Source organism: Heteronotia binoei, chromosome 6 (genome assembly GCF_032191835.1).
Source record: "Heteronotia binoei isolate CCM8104 ecotype False Entrance Well chromosome 6, APGP_CSIRO_Hbin_v1, whole genome shotgun sequence".
In the NCBI taxonomy this organism is placed as follows: Eukaryota; Metazoa; Chordata; class Lepidosauria; order Squamata; family Gekkonidae; genus Heteronotia; species Heteronotia binoei.
The window spans coordinates 31,140,477-31,153,368 of record NC_083228.1 but is presented as its reverse complement, the minus strand read 5'-3'; the positions used below and the strand labels follow the sequence as shown (position 1 = coordinate 31,153,368).

Here is a 12,892-nt window from a genome sequence, read left to right as displayed (position 1 = left end):
TACAGAGAAAAAGCAATGAGAGTGTCAAGCAAGGATGCAGCTTTGGCAAAAGTCAGAAAAGCCTTGGTCTTTGAGGAGACTATGTGTGTGCATATTTTTAAAGTGAAATCTAAACTGGATGCATTTTTGGAATTGTCGGTTTCCTTGCCAAAAAGCGCTGGTTTCTGCCATGTTTGGTAATATCTCACATTCGGGAAAGTTAGACCAAGATAAGTTGATTTTAGGAAAACAGTTGATCCAAGTACTGAGGGAAAAAAAACCCCACTTTCTCATGATGCAAAACATAGCCAACAGAAAATGCCACAGCCGGCTTCTTGTGTTGACATGCAATTAATTTATTTTACTTACATTCAGAATATTTGGTTTTCTCTTAACCGCCTGTTTCTGTGTCAGAAAGGGTCTTTACTGCTTTGAGAATTTATAAAATACCTTTAATTGTATATTGAGAGAACTGCTCCAGTGTCGGAACAACAGTGGGGATGGAGCGAGTGGAAAGGTGAAAGTATTTACAGAGGAAAGAGAACAATGTAGCTGGATGCATGCCAAGTAGAACCAAAGGAATACATTCAGAGACAGAGAAATAAACAAGTTGTTTTCCAATTGTTTCAATTACCACTAAGTTGCACTGGCACGAAGCAGCCTTGTGTTCTGTTGATTGTCGCTTATGTGGGTTGAGGATCCAATCACCATCTCTTTCTTGAAAACACAACACATTGGAAACTTATTCAAGAGCAGGTTTAAGTGTGCCCAATTGGAGCTTCGTAGATTTGACTCAGAAATCTTTAAACAGTTGCCAGACATGTTGTACTCTGGCCAGATCTCTATGGTGCTTTGTCAGCCCTGAAATTAGGCAGGGGGTGACTGGGGAGGATCATTAAAAAAAATGTAATGTTTTAAAAACAGGCCTGTCTTTGGGATAAGAATGAAAGGCATGTTCATATCTCCTGTTAAGTGCTGATATGTGACAGGTGTGTGGAGAACCTGTTGTGCAAGTCTGGCTTAAAGCCTTTGTCAGAGTAACTTTACTAAGACTTTATGATGGCCTTGTGCTGCCCCCTCTCAAATATCTCTTCCACAGTGCAAAAACAGGATCCAGCCAGGCTCTTTTTCCACATGCCTATGTTCTCTTGCTGGGGTAAAGTGTAGATGACCGGGGAAGACAATGGCAAACCACCCTGTAAAAAGTCTGCCATGAAAATGTCATGAAAGCGATGTCATCCCAGAGTCAGAAATGACTGGTGCTTGCACAAGAGACTACCTTTACCTTTTAATGTTCTCTTTATCAAGTACAGGCCTTTAGATGCTTCAGAAATTGCTCCCTTGGAGGAAGCAGTGGGTTGGATCCTGCAGGTCCATTCTACCCTTCTGTGGCCTTTCCCTGAGGCAAGAGACACTCTCTTGAAACAGCTCCGTGTCTGAGGAAAGTTCCATGCAACTGAGCAAAGTGCCCCTGTTAAGCAGAAACAGATCTGTGGAATCCAACCCATTGATTTTAAGGACCGTTATACGGCAATAATGAAACAATGAGTGCTTCCAGAGATCAGGGCCCTGCGGGACTTATCCAGGTTTTGCAGGGTCTGTAAGATGGAGCTTTTCCACCAGGCTTTTAATTGATGCAGTGGGTGTCCCCTGAAGTCATTGCTTCCCCCAGCACCTTACTACCTAGATGCTTAAGTTATGCTGAATCCAACCAGCCTATATGTGGCTTTTTATGTCTTGTTGCCAGCAACGTGGATCATGGTTTTGATCTAATTTGATAATTTTGTAACTATGATATTGTTTAGCTTAGGTGTGGGTTTTTTTTAATCTTGCTGTAAAGTTTTTAATATTGTAAGTCACCCTGAGCCCGCTTGCGAGATAGGGCGGGGTATAAATAGAAAAATTAAATTAAAGTAAAATTTTAAAATTAATACTGTGTTAATGTAAGCCCTTTTCCTTATCAGTGGTAACAAAAGAATCACTACTTTGTTGTCACTGTGGAATCACAGTGAACATTGGTGCATGCAGTTCCTCCTCCTGTTTGTCTCTGGGCATCAGTGGCATTGCCTGGTTAACTGAGACCCCCACACCTAGATAAGGGCACACGAGACGAGGAAAGCGATTGAGCTAAGAGGGGTTGCCCTCCTTCCTTCTGATGAGCAGGTGAGTGAGGAGGTTTGTCATTCACCAGTGTCAGTGTGCATATATACCTAAGAGCAGAAAAATCCCAGCAGGAATTCATTAGCATATTAGGCCATACCCCCTGATGCCAAGCGAGCTGGAACTGCATTCCTGTGTGTTCCTGCTCCAAAAAATCCCTGCCTAAGAGAGTGGGAACCCCAAATTGACCTTGGCTTGGGATGCAGGGGCCCAGTTTCAGCTGTGCTGAAGCATCCTGGCAACACAAGGCAAGCCCCTGGTTCCTTGCCTGAGTGCTGTGGCATGGCCAGAATTCAGCTGTTTCCTACTGGGTTGAGCAGTGGCTGCAGTTGAACTCTGTTTTGGGAGAGCTGAGGATATTCATCCTGTTGCAGGAGCAAAAGCAGTATGCCAAGAATCAAATGGCTAGGCTCCATTGGCACCGTGAAGGAGACAAGAAAAGCCCACGCCAGAGTACTAATGATGGAGAAGGAGGCCAAGAGAGTGGCTGGCAAGGCACCACCCTGCAAAATGTGTGGCATGCAGGAAAGGACAAGCAGTCTGTCAGTGGGGAATCCAGCACAATTCAACCCTTCCAACTTTCACAGGGTCCTTTTGAAGACCATCCCCAGTTTTGTCTGTTTCTCATGCAACAGCTGTGATCACCGCGACAGGGGAAGCAGCAGTTGGTGGAGTGGGGCAAGTGAAGTGACAGTAGGCAGCATTCTTAAAAAGAGAGCTTTGCTTGGGTCCTACGTTGTGTGAGCAGAGTAACACAAGCAGAAGTGAACTCCCCCAGCTCTCATTTTCTGTTGTCCCCCCCACCCCCCGAGGTGGACCCTCAGGAACATCGGGGGACAAAGCGGGGGGGTGACAAAACCCACACCTTCCTTTTCTGCTGGCAGAAGCCATGTTTATAATCATGAATAAAATGGCAAGGAAGCACGGAGATGGGTAATGAAGCAAGGGAACCCAACCACCCATGTGACTAACCACTCCACTATTTCAGTTGTGGCAGTTCACACCTGAAAGTATGGACAATGGAATACTGAATGAAAGTCAGTATTGTTGATGAACAAATGGTGTCAAAACCAGAGGGAAAAGCCTTGCATACAAATCCCACCCAACAGCTGCTGTGAATTCCATGAGGAGGATAAGGTGGTGCATGTTTTGTCACTTGGTCACCATCATGCAATGCAGGATCTGGGGTCAGTTAGTGTTTTGCACCGATTTACAATTGGTATAGAGTTTCCCGCAAATACGGGCCAAGTCTATGTGTGGTAGGTTTGTTGTTTCTACAGCAGTCCGAAGGGCCTGAAGTTACTGCAGCCTGCAAACCATTTTAGTAGAACTTCCAAAACATACAGTGAGATGATGATGAGTCTTCTGTTTTGTGGGTATGACTGAGAGGTGTATAAACAAGGCATTTCTTGGACCATGTTCCTCAACATACTTAAAAAGCATATACCATATTGTAACCCCCGTTGCATAATAGAAATTCACACATTTGCAGCCCTTAGTGTACTGCCGGATCCTACATTGCTGTACTTGGAAATAAGCCTCATTGAATTCCTTAGTGCTTACACTCTAGTAAATGTGCATATGACTGCAGCCTAAGAATATCTGGTGGAAAGGTCCTGGATTCTTGGAGACACTGTTGTCCACTTGCTGCCTGATCCCTTCAGTGGCTAAAACTTGTTTTTAGCTCCATGTAGCTATTAGTATGAGATGCCTGATTCCAAGGATCTTGCTTTTTTTCATTTATCTTTCCACAAAGCATTCTGGGCTCAAAAGCAGGAAAGCGACTTGAATTTAGTCAGGTAGAGCAGAACAGAAGTAGCAGATGAATGGATCAGGCTCTTTCTGTTCATGTATGTCATTGACTTTTTTTTTAAAAAAAAAATCTTAATTTCTTTTTGTTTCTGAACTTGTGTACAGGCTGGATCCAGATTAAATATTTTGCTCACGCAAGGCACTTTTGTCAGAGGAACAATGTTCGTGTTTCCCCCCTTCAGCTGCACCCGTTCTCCCTGAATGCTGGTAGGAGGGGCAGGGGACACTCAGGAATGCTGTGCAGTGGGCATTGAGGGTCTGCAGCAAGAAGCGGGAACTGGCGGAAATTACCCCATGTCTTCCTGTTCGCGGAAAATTTAGTCTGGATCCAGCTGTTTGTTTGCTTGTTTAGAAGATTTCTTAGCTGTCTCTCAGTGCAACTTAACAGCCCAATAAGAAATCAAAACTTTTAAAATTATCCAAACAGCAGTAACATGTAATTAGCATACGACATTGGCACAAGGTCATTCAAAAACAGTAAAGCCCAGCAAGTCAAAAGGTATCAAGGAACATCAGAATTAACTAAACCTCAGCTGGGAGCACATTTTGGCTAAAAAAAGATATTAGATCATAGTTTTAAAAATTCCAAGCCTGGGGAAACTTGCCAGTTCCCTTAAGAAAACTTTTAAAATACATGAATTGGGCACCTAGTTTCTAGCAGAGAAGACTGTACTTTTATTCATGTCCCTCCTGCCCACTCCTCCCATTCGAATGATTCAGTGACACTGGCTATCAAAATGTGCCCTTTGGGCTTGTAGCTGCTCTCCTGTCTTCTGTGGAAAAGGCAGCATACTGTGTGCCTACTTAGTGAGTATTGATTTGAATATTTAGAATGGATGGGCCTGTGACCAATATGGAAAGTTATCCGTTTCTTCATAGGAATAGACTACAGTCTTTGGACATATTTCCACACTAAGATTTGAGGTTTTCTTTCGCAAGGAGTCAGGATAGGTTGCATTTAAATACCGCAGAGTTAAAACACCTAAATCTCTGAAACAATCCCCTATTGAATCCCAGAATAAACGTAGGAATGCTGCCAAGACACGAGGCATCAGACCGGCTAGGGCTTCCTGTTGATTACTTTTGTTTTTCAGCCTCGCTGCTTTCTCCGCCCTGCCACTGTCCCCCTCCCCGGCCCCGCATTTGCATTGCCTCGCTGCTTGATAGATACTGGATCATTTTTATCTGCATATATTCACATTTACGTGTGCAAATACATTGTAGCTGGGTTTGGGCAGATTGCATTCCTAATCATATTTGCTGACGACGTTTTATGGTGGCTGCTATCGAGATTCATTGCAGTTTGCCAGCTGCTGGGGTTTGATTTTGACCTTTAGTGTGTTGGAGCATCAGGATAATGATTAATACCTGCCAGAGTCTATTCTCTGGTTATAGACTCTAATCTTAGGGCTGGAACAAATTTTGAAAGATTTCTACAGGAATTGTGAAATTCTGTCACAGAGACTTGGTTTCTCTGTGAGTCTGCTTGTTTGACAATCCAACACATCACTGTACTTCCTTAATCATTTCTTCTGTGTCATTTTTATATTGCTGTAACATGACTTTGGTTTCACCACAATAGACCAATCGTTCTGAGCATCAGAGGCAGGAATCTTCAAGGAAGGCACAGTAATATACTATGGGAGATGTGACCTCCTTCCTTGATCTGCTTTACATATCCAGGTTTTATGCACGTCTTTGAATAGTGGGGTCTAAATTTTCTGCCATGATTGAAGCAGAGTCATCATGGCATAAACTTCAGATCCAACTACTAAAAGGTGAATTCTTTTAAGACATCACAGTGCCAGTTGGGCTGTATTGCTGTAGCTAATGGAGCTACAAATGTGGTCCAGGCCACACGGTAAAGTGGGGGGGGGGGCACTTTGATTCTCCTAAGATCCTTTGGAAATCTGAATGAGGCCTATAGCATAGTGGCCACCTCCACTTGGGTAGTGTGGTGTCGTGAACCCATGAGCTGCTGCTGTTTTTACATAATTTTGGCTTTCCCAAACATGTCATTAGGTTGTACAGCACTATGCAATTCTACTCTTTTCTTTAATTAATTAATTAATTAATTCAAAATGTATCCCGCTCTCCCCACCAAAGCAGGCTCAGGGCGGCTCACATTAAGAGGTCATAAGACCAATATTATTAGGTGAAAGATAAAAATGCAAGTACATCGTAAGTAAGACATATAAAACAATATTCCAAACATCGTTATCTTCAGTAAAGTCATTTGCACAGCAAGGCTGCTGATTTATAGATCCACCACGCTACTTGCATTGCTATAACTGGTTTTCTTGACTTCTGCAATCTCTCAGGTTCAGAGCATCATTCGCTCTCAAACGAGCATGGGCATGCGTCACAGGGACCGCTCAACTACCGGGAACACCCTGAAGACTGGCTTCAACTCTGCGCTGACCACCTACTTTTTTGGAGCTGATTTGAAGGGGAAGCTGACCATCTCTCAATTCTTGCAGTTCCAGCGCAAACTTCAGCATGACATTTTGAAGCTTGAGGTTAGTGTCGGAAACGCTAAGGTCGCCCACTTAACTCTTGTGCTAGGAATTGATGCCGCCAACCAACTCTTAGCTTTGGGGCAGAAGAAACTTAGCCTTTGGGATTGATGAGAATGTTAAGGCCAGAGGTAATTAATAAAGAATTTCCAGATTATATCAATATACGTAATATTGAATGAAGGAGCTAAAATGCCAAGCATGTGAAGTCAAAAGAAGGAACAATGGCTTCTCATTTCCTAGCACCCAGCTAACTGGAATTTAGCTGGCACCTTTAAGGCATGACGTGTAGTTAATTGGTTCTTGAAAAGTTACTTTGAAAATGCAGGACTTTAATTTAATGGCAATGTAGATATATCAGAATGAATCTAAGCCAGCGTAGCTCTATAGACTGGTTTTTATAATGTACTGTAATTGCTGACTTGTAAGTCACCTTGAGCTTTTCAAAAAATGTGGGATGGAAACATTTTAAATAAAGAACCCAGAGAAGTTTTAGGCTACTTTATTTCAAACTGTAGCCCACCATGTAGTGGTTAGAGTGTCAGACTGGGAGACCCAGGTTCGAATCCCCACTGCACCATGGAAGTTTGCTGCGTCACACTGAGCCAGTCACACACTCGCAGCCTAACCTGCCTCACAGAATGGTTGTTAGGGTGAAGTGGGGAAGAGAAGGATGTAAGCAACTTCAGGTCTCCCTTGTAGGTAGAAAGACAGGTTAAAAGTGAAGTAAATAAATGCTCTCTGGGATATAATTGTTTATCATTTCAATCACCCAATAGTTTAATCTCCTCTGGCAGGAAAAGAGTTACTCAGTTCTAAGATGCATTGATTTCCAGAAAGTCTGTGATGTTCTAGTGTTGTGGGATAAGATTAGTGAAGCCTCATTTGGGTGACTTTACCTAGCTTTGATCATTCATATGGCAAGATTTTGGTTTGGATGCAGCAGAGCATGAATCTGTTGCCTGTCCTCTTCTGCTGCAGGCCACGATGACCCTCAGGAACAGCATTCTGGGAGCACATTTTGGAGAGTGATGTAATTAGGAAGCTTACTGGAGGGTTCATAAGGCTGGAGAAGGTAGGCTGTTTTTAGCCCTGCCCTGGATAGTTCAGGCTAGCCAGTCTCATCAGATCATGGAAACTAAGCAGGGTCAGTCCTGGTTAGTGCTTGGATGGGAGTACCAGGATTACTATACAGAGGAAGACAATGGCAGTGTCTCTTGCCTTGAAAACCTTGTTACCCAGATTGGCAACCTCCTATTTAAAAATGGAGGAGCGGAGGATTAGCTTAAAGGAGATAAAGCAAGAGGGGTAACTCCACCTATGTATGTGGGGATAGAGAACTGATGTTCAACTGGAATGGGTTTTATTGAAATTGGGGCAAAATACACACATGCAAACACACAAGTTAGCTAAGAGGTAATCAAGGAGGTGATGGGAGAAAGCAATTTTGGGGAAGGCTATAGTTACCATTCTAGACAAAAGAGGTCCACAGTGTTAAACCCAGAGTCAAGGAAAAGACAGTTGGAGTTCAAGGTCTTTATTCCAGCTTCATGGGCATACACACGCGTTGTCAGAACTGGCCTCCCTGTCAGTTCCCCCAATTTATAAACCTTTGCCCTGACCGTTAAAATTCAAGCCAAAGCGTGCCAAGCAAAAGCAGGGGTTTTGTGCGGGGTTTTTGCTAAGCTCTCCTCAACACAGGTGCTCACTATCAGTTCATGGTTCTCATCTCCTCCAGCTCTTTGCCCTTGGTTACCTAGCAACTGGCCAATTCCCAGACATGCCGTCCTCCCACCAGATAAGCAACCAAGTTACTGTTACATCAAAGGCATAGCAAGCGGAGCACAGCATAGCATTATACAATTGAATACACATGACAAGAGGAACAAGATGGAGTGACTCTTGACACACAGAGGCAGCAGTGAAACAACCAGTATTTCATAGAAAAGAGAAGGTCCGCACACAAGTGGGGGTGTATGTATGGGTCCCAGAATGCACGCACACTGCTGTGGAGCAGGATGCTATAATTATAGGGGAAAATGCTCTCTGGGGCAATCTGACATGTTTGCCCCCAAAACAATAACTTGATTAGTTTTTCAGAGGTGAACAATGGTTTGGGAGAAGCTTGTGTGTATCTGAGGTGGACTGTTGGTGCTAATGATTCTTGATGACCCTCTAAGTATCAGATGGGAAACTACCAGGTTTTGTGAATAGTGTTCATTAGCATGAATATTTGCATAATTAGGGTAAATAGGTATGGGGGAAGGAAGCCGGGTGTGGATGAGGTTAGTCAAAATTAAGAAGATCTATCTTGGGAGACCCTTTGTCCTAAACTGTGCATCTCTTTAGAGTGGGGAAGAGCTCATTATTTTATTTTATTTATTTATTTTGGTAAATTTATATTCCGCCCTTTCCCAGACGGGCTCAGGGTGGATTACATCCAAGTAAAACCAGTCAAATACAATAAAACCAATAAAATGCAATTAAAACAACACAACACAGTACAATATAACAAAGGCAGGCAGGCTCACAGTGCAGGTTGGAGTATAATCAGTGGCCAAGACATAATAATTAGCAAGGCAGCTGTTCTTTCCCACACTTCTAAATGATGTGTCCAGCTTTGTCTTGGCCGGCATCCATTTTATGTCATTTTAGGACATAAGGGCATTGCAGCTTATGATATTTGAGGTTGTGTGTGTGTGTGTGTTGGGAAGACCTTTTATGGGTTTTTCTAGCTATAAACTGTCCCTCAGTGAGAGGAGGGATCTGACTGCTAACACTACAGAGTTGCCATAAGTCAGCTGTGCCCTGACAGCACAAAAAAGGAGGATGTGTGGCACTGTGACTTACAAGAGAAAGAACAATACAGGCTAAGGATACTAGTGGGTGTAGGAGAAAATAAATTTGACATCGCTTGAGTGGTTGGTAGCACATTTCCTTGAAATACCATTATCAATATAAGAATTCCGTTAACTTTAAGTACATCTCTTGCCTATAAATCATCCAAAGAGAGAGACAGACTGTGGAAACAAATCAGAAATATGTCTGCTTCTAGCATTATGTTTCCAACTGCTAACGCAAAGCAGAAACACAAGATTTGTCTCCCTCCCATTGTTCCCAGCAGCTCGTATCCAGAGGGAGTATTGCACTTCAAAATGGAGATTCGACTTAGAATGGCTAATGCTATAGAAATTCTCAACAGGCAAATTCATGGGGAAAAGGTTTACCTGTATTTCTCTTTTGTTGTGCCCCCCCCCCCTTCTGCTGCTTGAGATTTCCTGTTGACAAGGACAAGCATTAGGATTCATATTGAGAGAATGGGCAGGGGAGGAAGAATGAAAAAGCAGCTGAGGTAATTTCCACCATAGGCTTTTGAGGCTTTTGGATCCAGTGGTGCTGGTGAGGCCTCAAACTGCAGTGTCTTGCTTCCCATTGCTTCTCCTGATCCCAAGTCTCAGAGGTATCTGCAAACTATAATTCTTCATTCCAGAGGCTCAAAAGCTCCAATAGGGATCCACAGATTTCTTCTGCAAGATTTTTAAGCACAAAAAGTAATGTTTGAAGCTGGAAGGGGCTGAGCAGGTTTTCACAGACATCTATATTAGTCCTGCACTGCCTATGGTTTATGTCTAAATCCATAGTTACTTAATGCAATCACAAGTCTCACAGGGCCAAAAATGAATATGCTAATCAGATTTCAGGCCATATATGAGAGTTGTTCTTTAGTGCTATTTTTGTTAATTAAAATGGGTTGTCATACCTAACAATCTTCTGAAATTAATCTGCTTCTTCTGAGAAATGTAATCAAGTATATATTAACTCTACTTTAAACGTGGTGTGAAGAGCCATCGGAGAGGTTCTGTCGCCGCAAATTGTGTTTGCCAGGGAAAAATGCACTTCCATACATAAGCGGATGTTATTACTTTTAAAAAATGTTTTCATGGGAGTCTTGTGTTCAGTTTTTGCTTCCTGTGGAGAAGAGTTGGTATTGTGGGTTGGATGAAGTGGAAAGTCTTGCAAACAGACCAAACCTGAGAATGGGAGGAGAGAGGGTCTACCAATCTACCAATAATCCGTTGGTATTGTGGGTGGGATGAAGTGGAAAGTCTTGCAAACAGACCAAACCTGAGAATGGGAGGAGAGTGAGTCTACCAATCTACCAATAATCTGATTTCATTTCCTTCCCAGGGAATTAAGAGTCTTGTGGATAGCCCACTATGCCTTTGGCAGAAGATCCTTTTAAAACATGAAACCATACCAGTGCCTTTCAAGGGAAGGATAAAGATTTTCAGTTCCCACTTACTATTTTCCCCCCTTGGAACAAAAACGTTAATTTTAAAAGACACATTGTAGAAATGAAGCGTAAAAATAAATACTGTACTTTTGATTGGTTTAATGCTAATTATTTAGGTGCTTGGGTACCATATCTTACTTACCTTTACTTGAACTTTAAATCAGGATGCCAGAATCCTGTTCCTTTATGTAAAATAACTATGCCCTCACTCTCTGCTGAGTCAGTATTTGAAGTTGCCCATCTGTTAATGTTACAGTCATAGGGCAATGCTGGAATTGTAAAAGCACTCTGTTTACACTCATGTACCTTCCTTCCCAGTCCTTTCTCCCTTGCTTATTGCTTTCCAAGGAATTCTTCCAATGCATGTCTCTGGGACTGGCAGAGAAAAAGCTTGCAGAGGTGGGGGTTGGGTGGGAAATCTGCAGAACTGCTTCTTGCAGGCTAAGTTACTTTCACGCATGACTTGAAAGCTAAAGGTTCAGTGCTTCTTTACCTAACCTTTTTAATTGCTCGTTAAGGTGTTGGAGACTGTTAGAGGCTGTTATTAATTCTATCGTTCTGTTCCAGACTGCAGTGTATTTGCAAGGTCAGTGCTATGTCAGAAATATCTCTCAAACACCTGGCATCCATGTGGATCTTGTTGTCACTCGGAGGTACATTTTTTAACCTAGTAACCGCCTGTTAATTTTTTTTTTAAAGATCTACAGTAGCAGGAGAAATGTGAAAATGATTGGCCCAGGGGCTTATCAGAAGCAATTCCTCCCTACCCAAAACTGCTTTTTAAGGAAAGCTTTCATTGGGGCAGAGTAGATGAATTATCCAAGAAGACCTGAAGTGGGTTGGCTACTGTTCTTTAAATTACTCTGGCCATAAAGAGACTGGGTGATGATTGGCCACATCAGTTTTCTCTAGGGATGTTTTTTTAAAGCAGTGGATAGATAACTACAGGGCTTTTTTTTGTATCAGGAACGCCTTTGCATATTAGGCCACACCACACACTCCTGATGTAGCCAATCCTCCTGGAGCTTACAGTAGGCCCTGTATTAAGAACCCTCTAACCTCTTGGAGGATTGGCTACATCAGGGGTGTGTGGCCTGATATGCAAAGGAGTTCCTGCTACAAAAAAATCCCTGGATAACTACCTCTGAATGGCTGAGGGAAAGTGCCATGAATTAGTGATTGATTTTTAATAGTCATCAGGGTCTCACTGCTCTGGTCCTTACATGATTTTAGCAGGCAGGCTGGGCAAGGATCCAGGACCTTTCATAGAACCCAGGATCACAGGAACTGAGTCAGAATGGTCCATAAGTAGACCAGCAGATGTATGCATTATTTCTTCCGTGTGACCCGTGTTACAATCAGCATCCCAACTGAAGTGTATTTGCAATATTTAATCAGCAATTTTTTTTTTGCGAAAGTATCACAGCTCATTATGCCTTCCTGCAGCAATATAGTGATGGGGAGGCATTGAAGAAGAAGAAGATGATGATATTGGATTTATATCCCGCCCTCCACTCCGAAGAGTCTCAGAGCGGCTCACAATCTCCTTTACCTTCCTTCCCCACAACAGACACCCTGTGAGGTGGGTGGGGCTGAGAGGGCTCTCACAGCAGCTGCCCTTTCAAGGACAACCTCTGCCAGAGCTATGGCTGACCCGAGGCCATTCCAGCAGCTGACAGTGGAGGAGTGGGGAATCAAACCCGGTTCTCTCAGATAAGAGTCCGCACACTTAACCACTACACCAAACTGGCTCTCATTGAGTTTGGCTTCACCTGCTGCGTTAGCATTTTGACAGGGGTGGCACTCACAGTCCCCGGTCAAAATTCCAACGGTGTGTGCAGGCTTAAAAAGGTGGGAGACCTGTGTCCTTCATCATACGGACTTGGTGTGTGCGTGTGTAGCACAGGAGAAAGTGTTTTTTTTAAAAATCTGCATTTCTTCCCATGCTAAAACATACAAATTTCGATTCGTCTAGAAAGCTTTTTCAGAACTGTAAGAGGAGCCAACTGCTTAGCGGTTTTCATGCAAGTAATTATCATGCTCGTTGAATAGCACTTTGAAGATATGCTTCTTTCAGGACCAGATGATGAAGACCAGAATGGCATGCAGCCACTTCAGTTATCAGAACAAA

At 43.0% G+C, this 12,892-nt stretch overlaps 1 protein-coding gene across 1 annotated transcript in view; it reads left to right on the top strand.

Moving 5' to 3' along the window:
• MICU1 (mitochondrial calcium uptake 1) overlaps positions 1–12,892 on the top strand; it is a 193,310-nt gene that overhangs the window by 96,942 nt on the left and 83,476 nt on the right. The window contains exon 8 of the mRNA XM_060241204.1: positions 6,273–6,470. Within this exon, the coding sequence (XP_060097187.1) occupies positions 6,273–6,470 (198 nt within the window). The remainder of the gene's footprint in view (positions 1–6,272; positions 6,471–12,892) is intronic.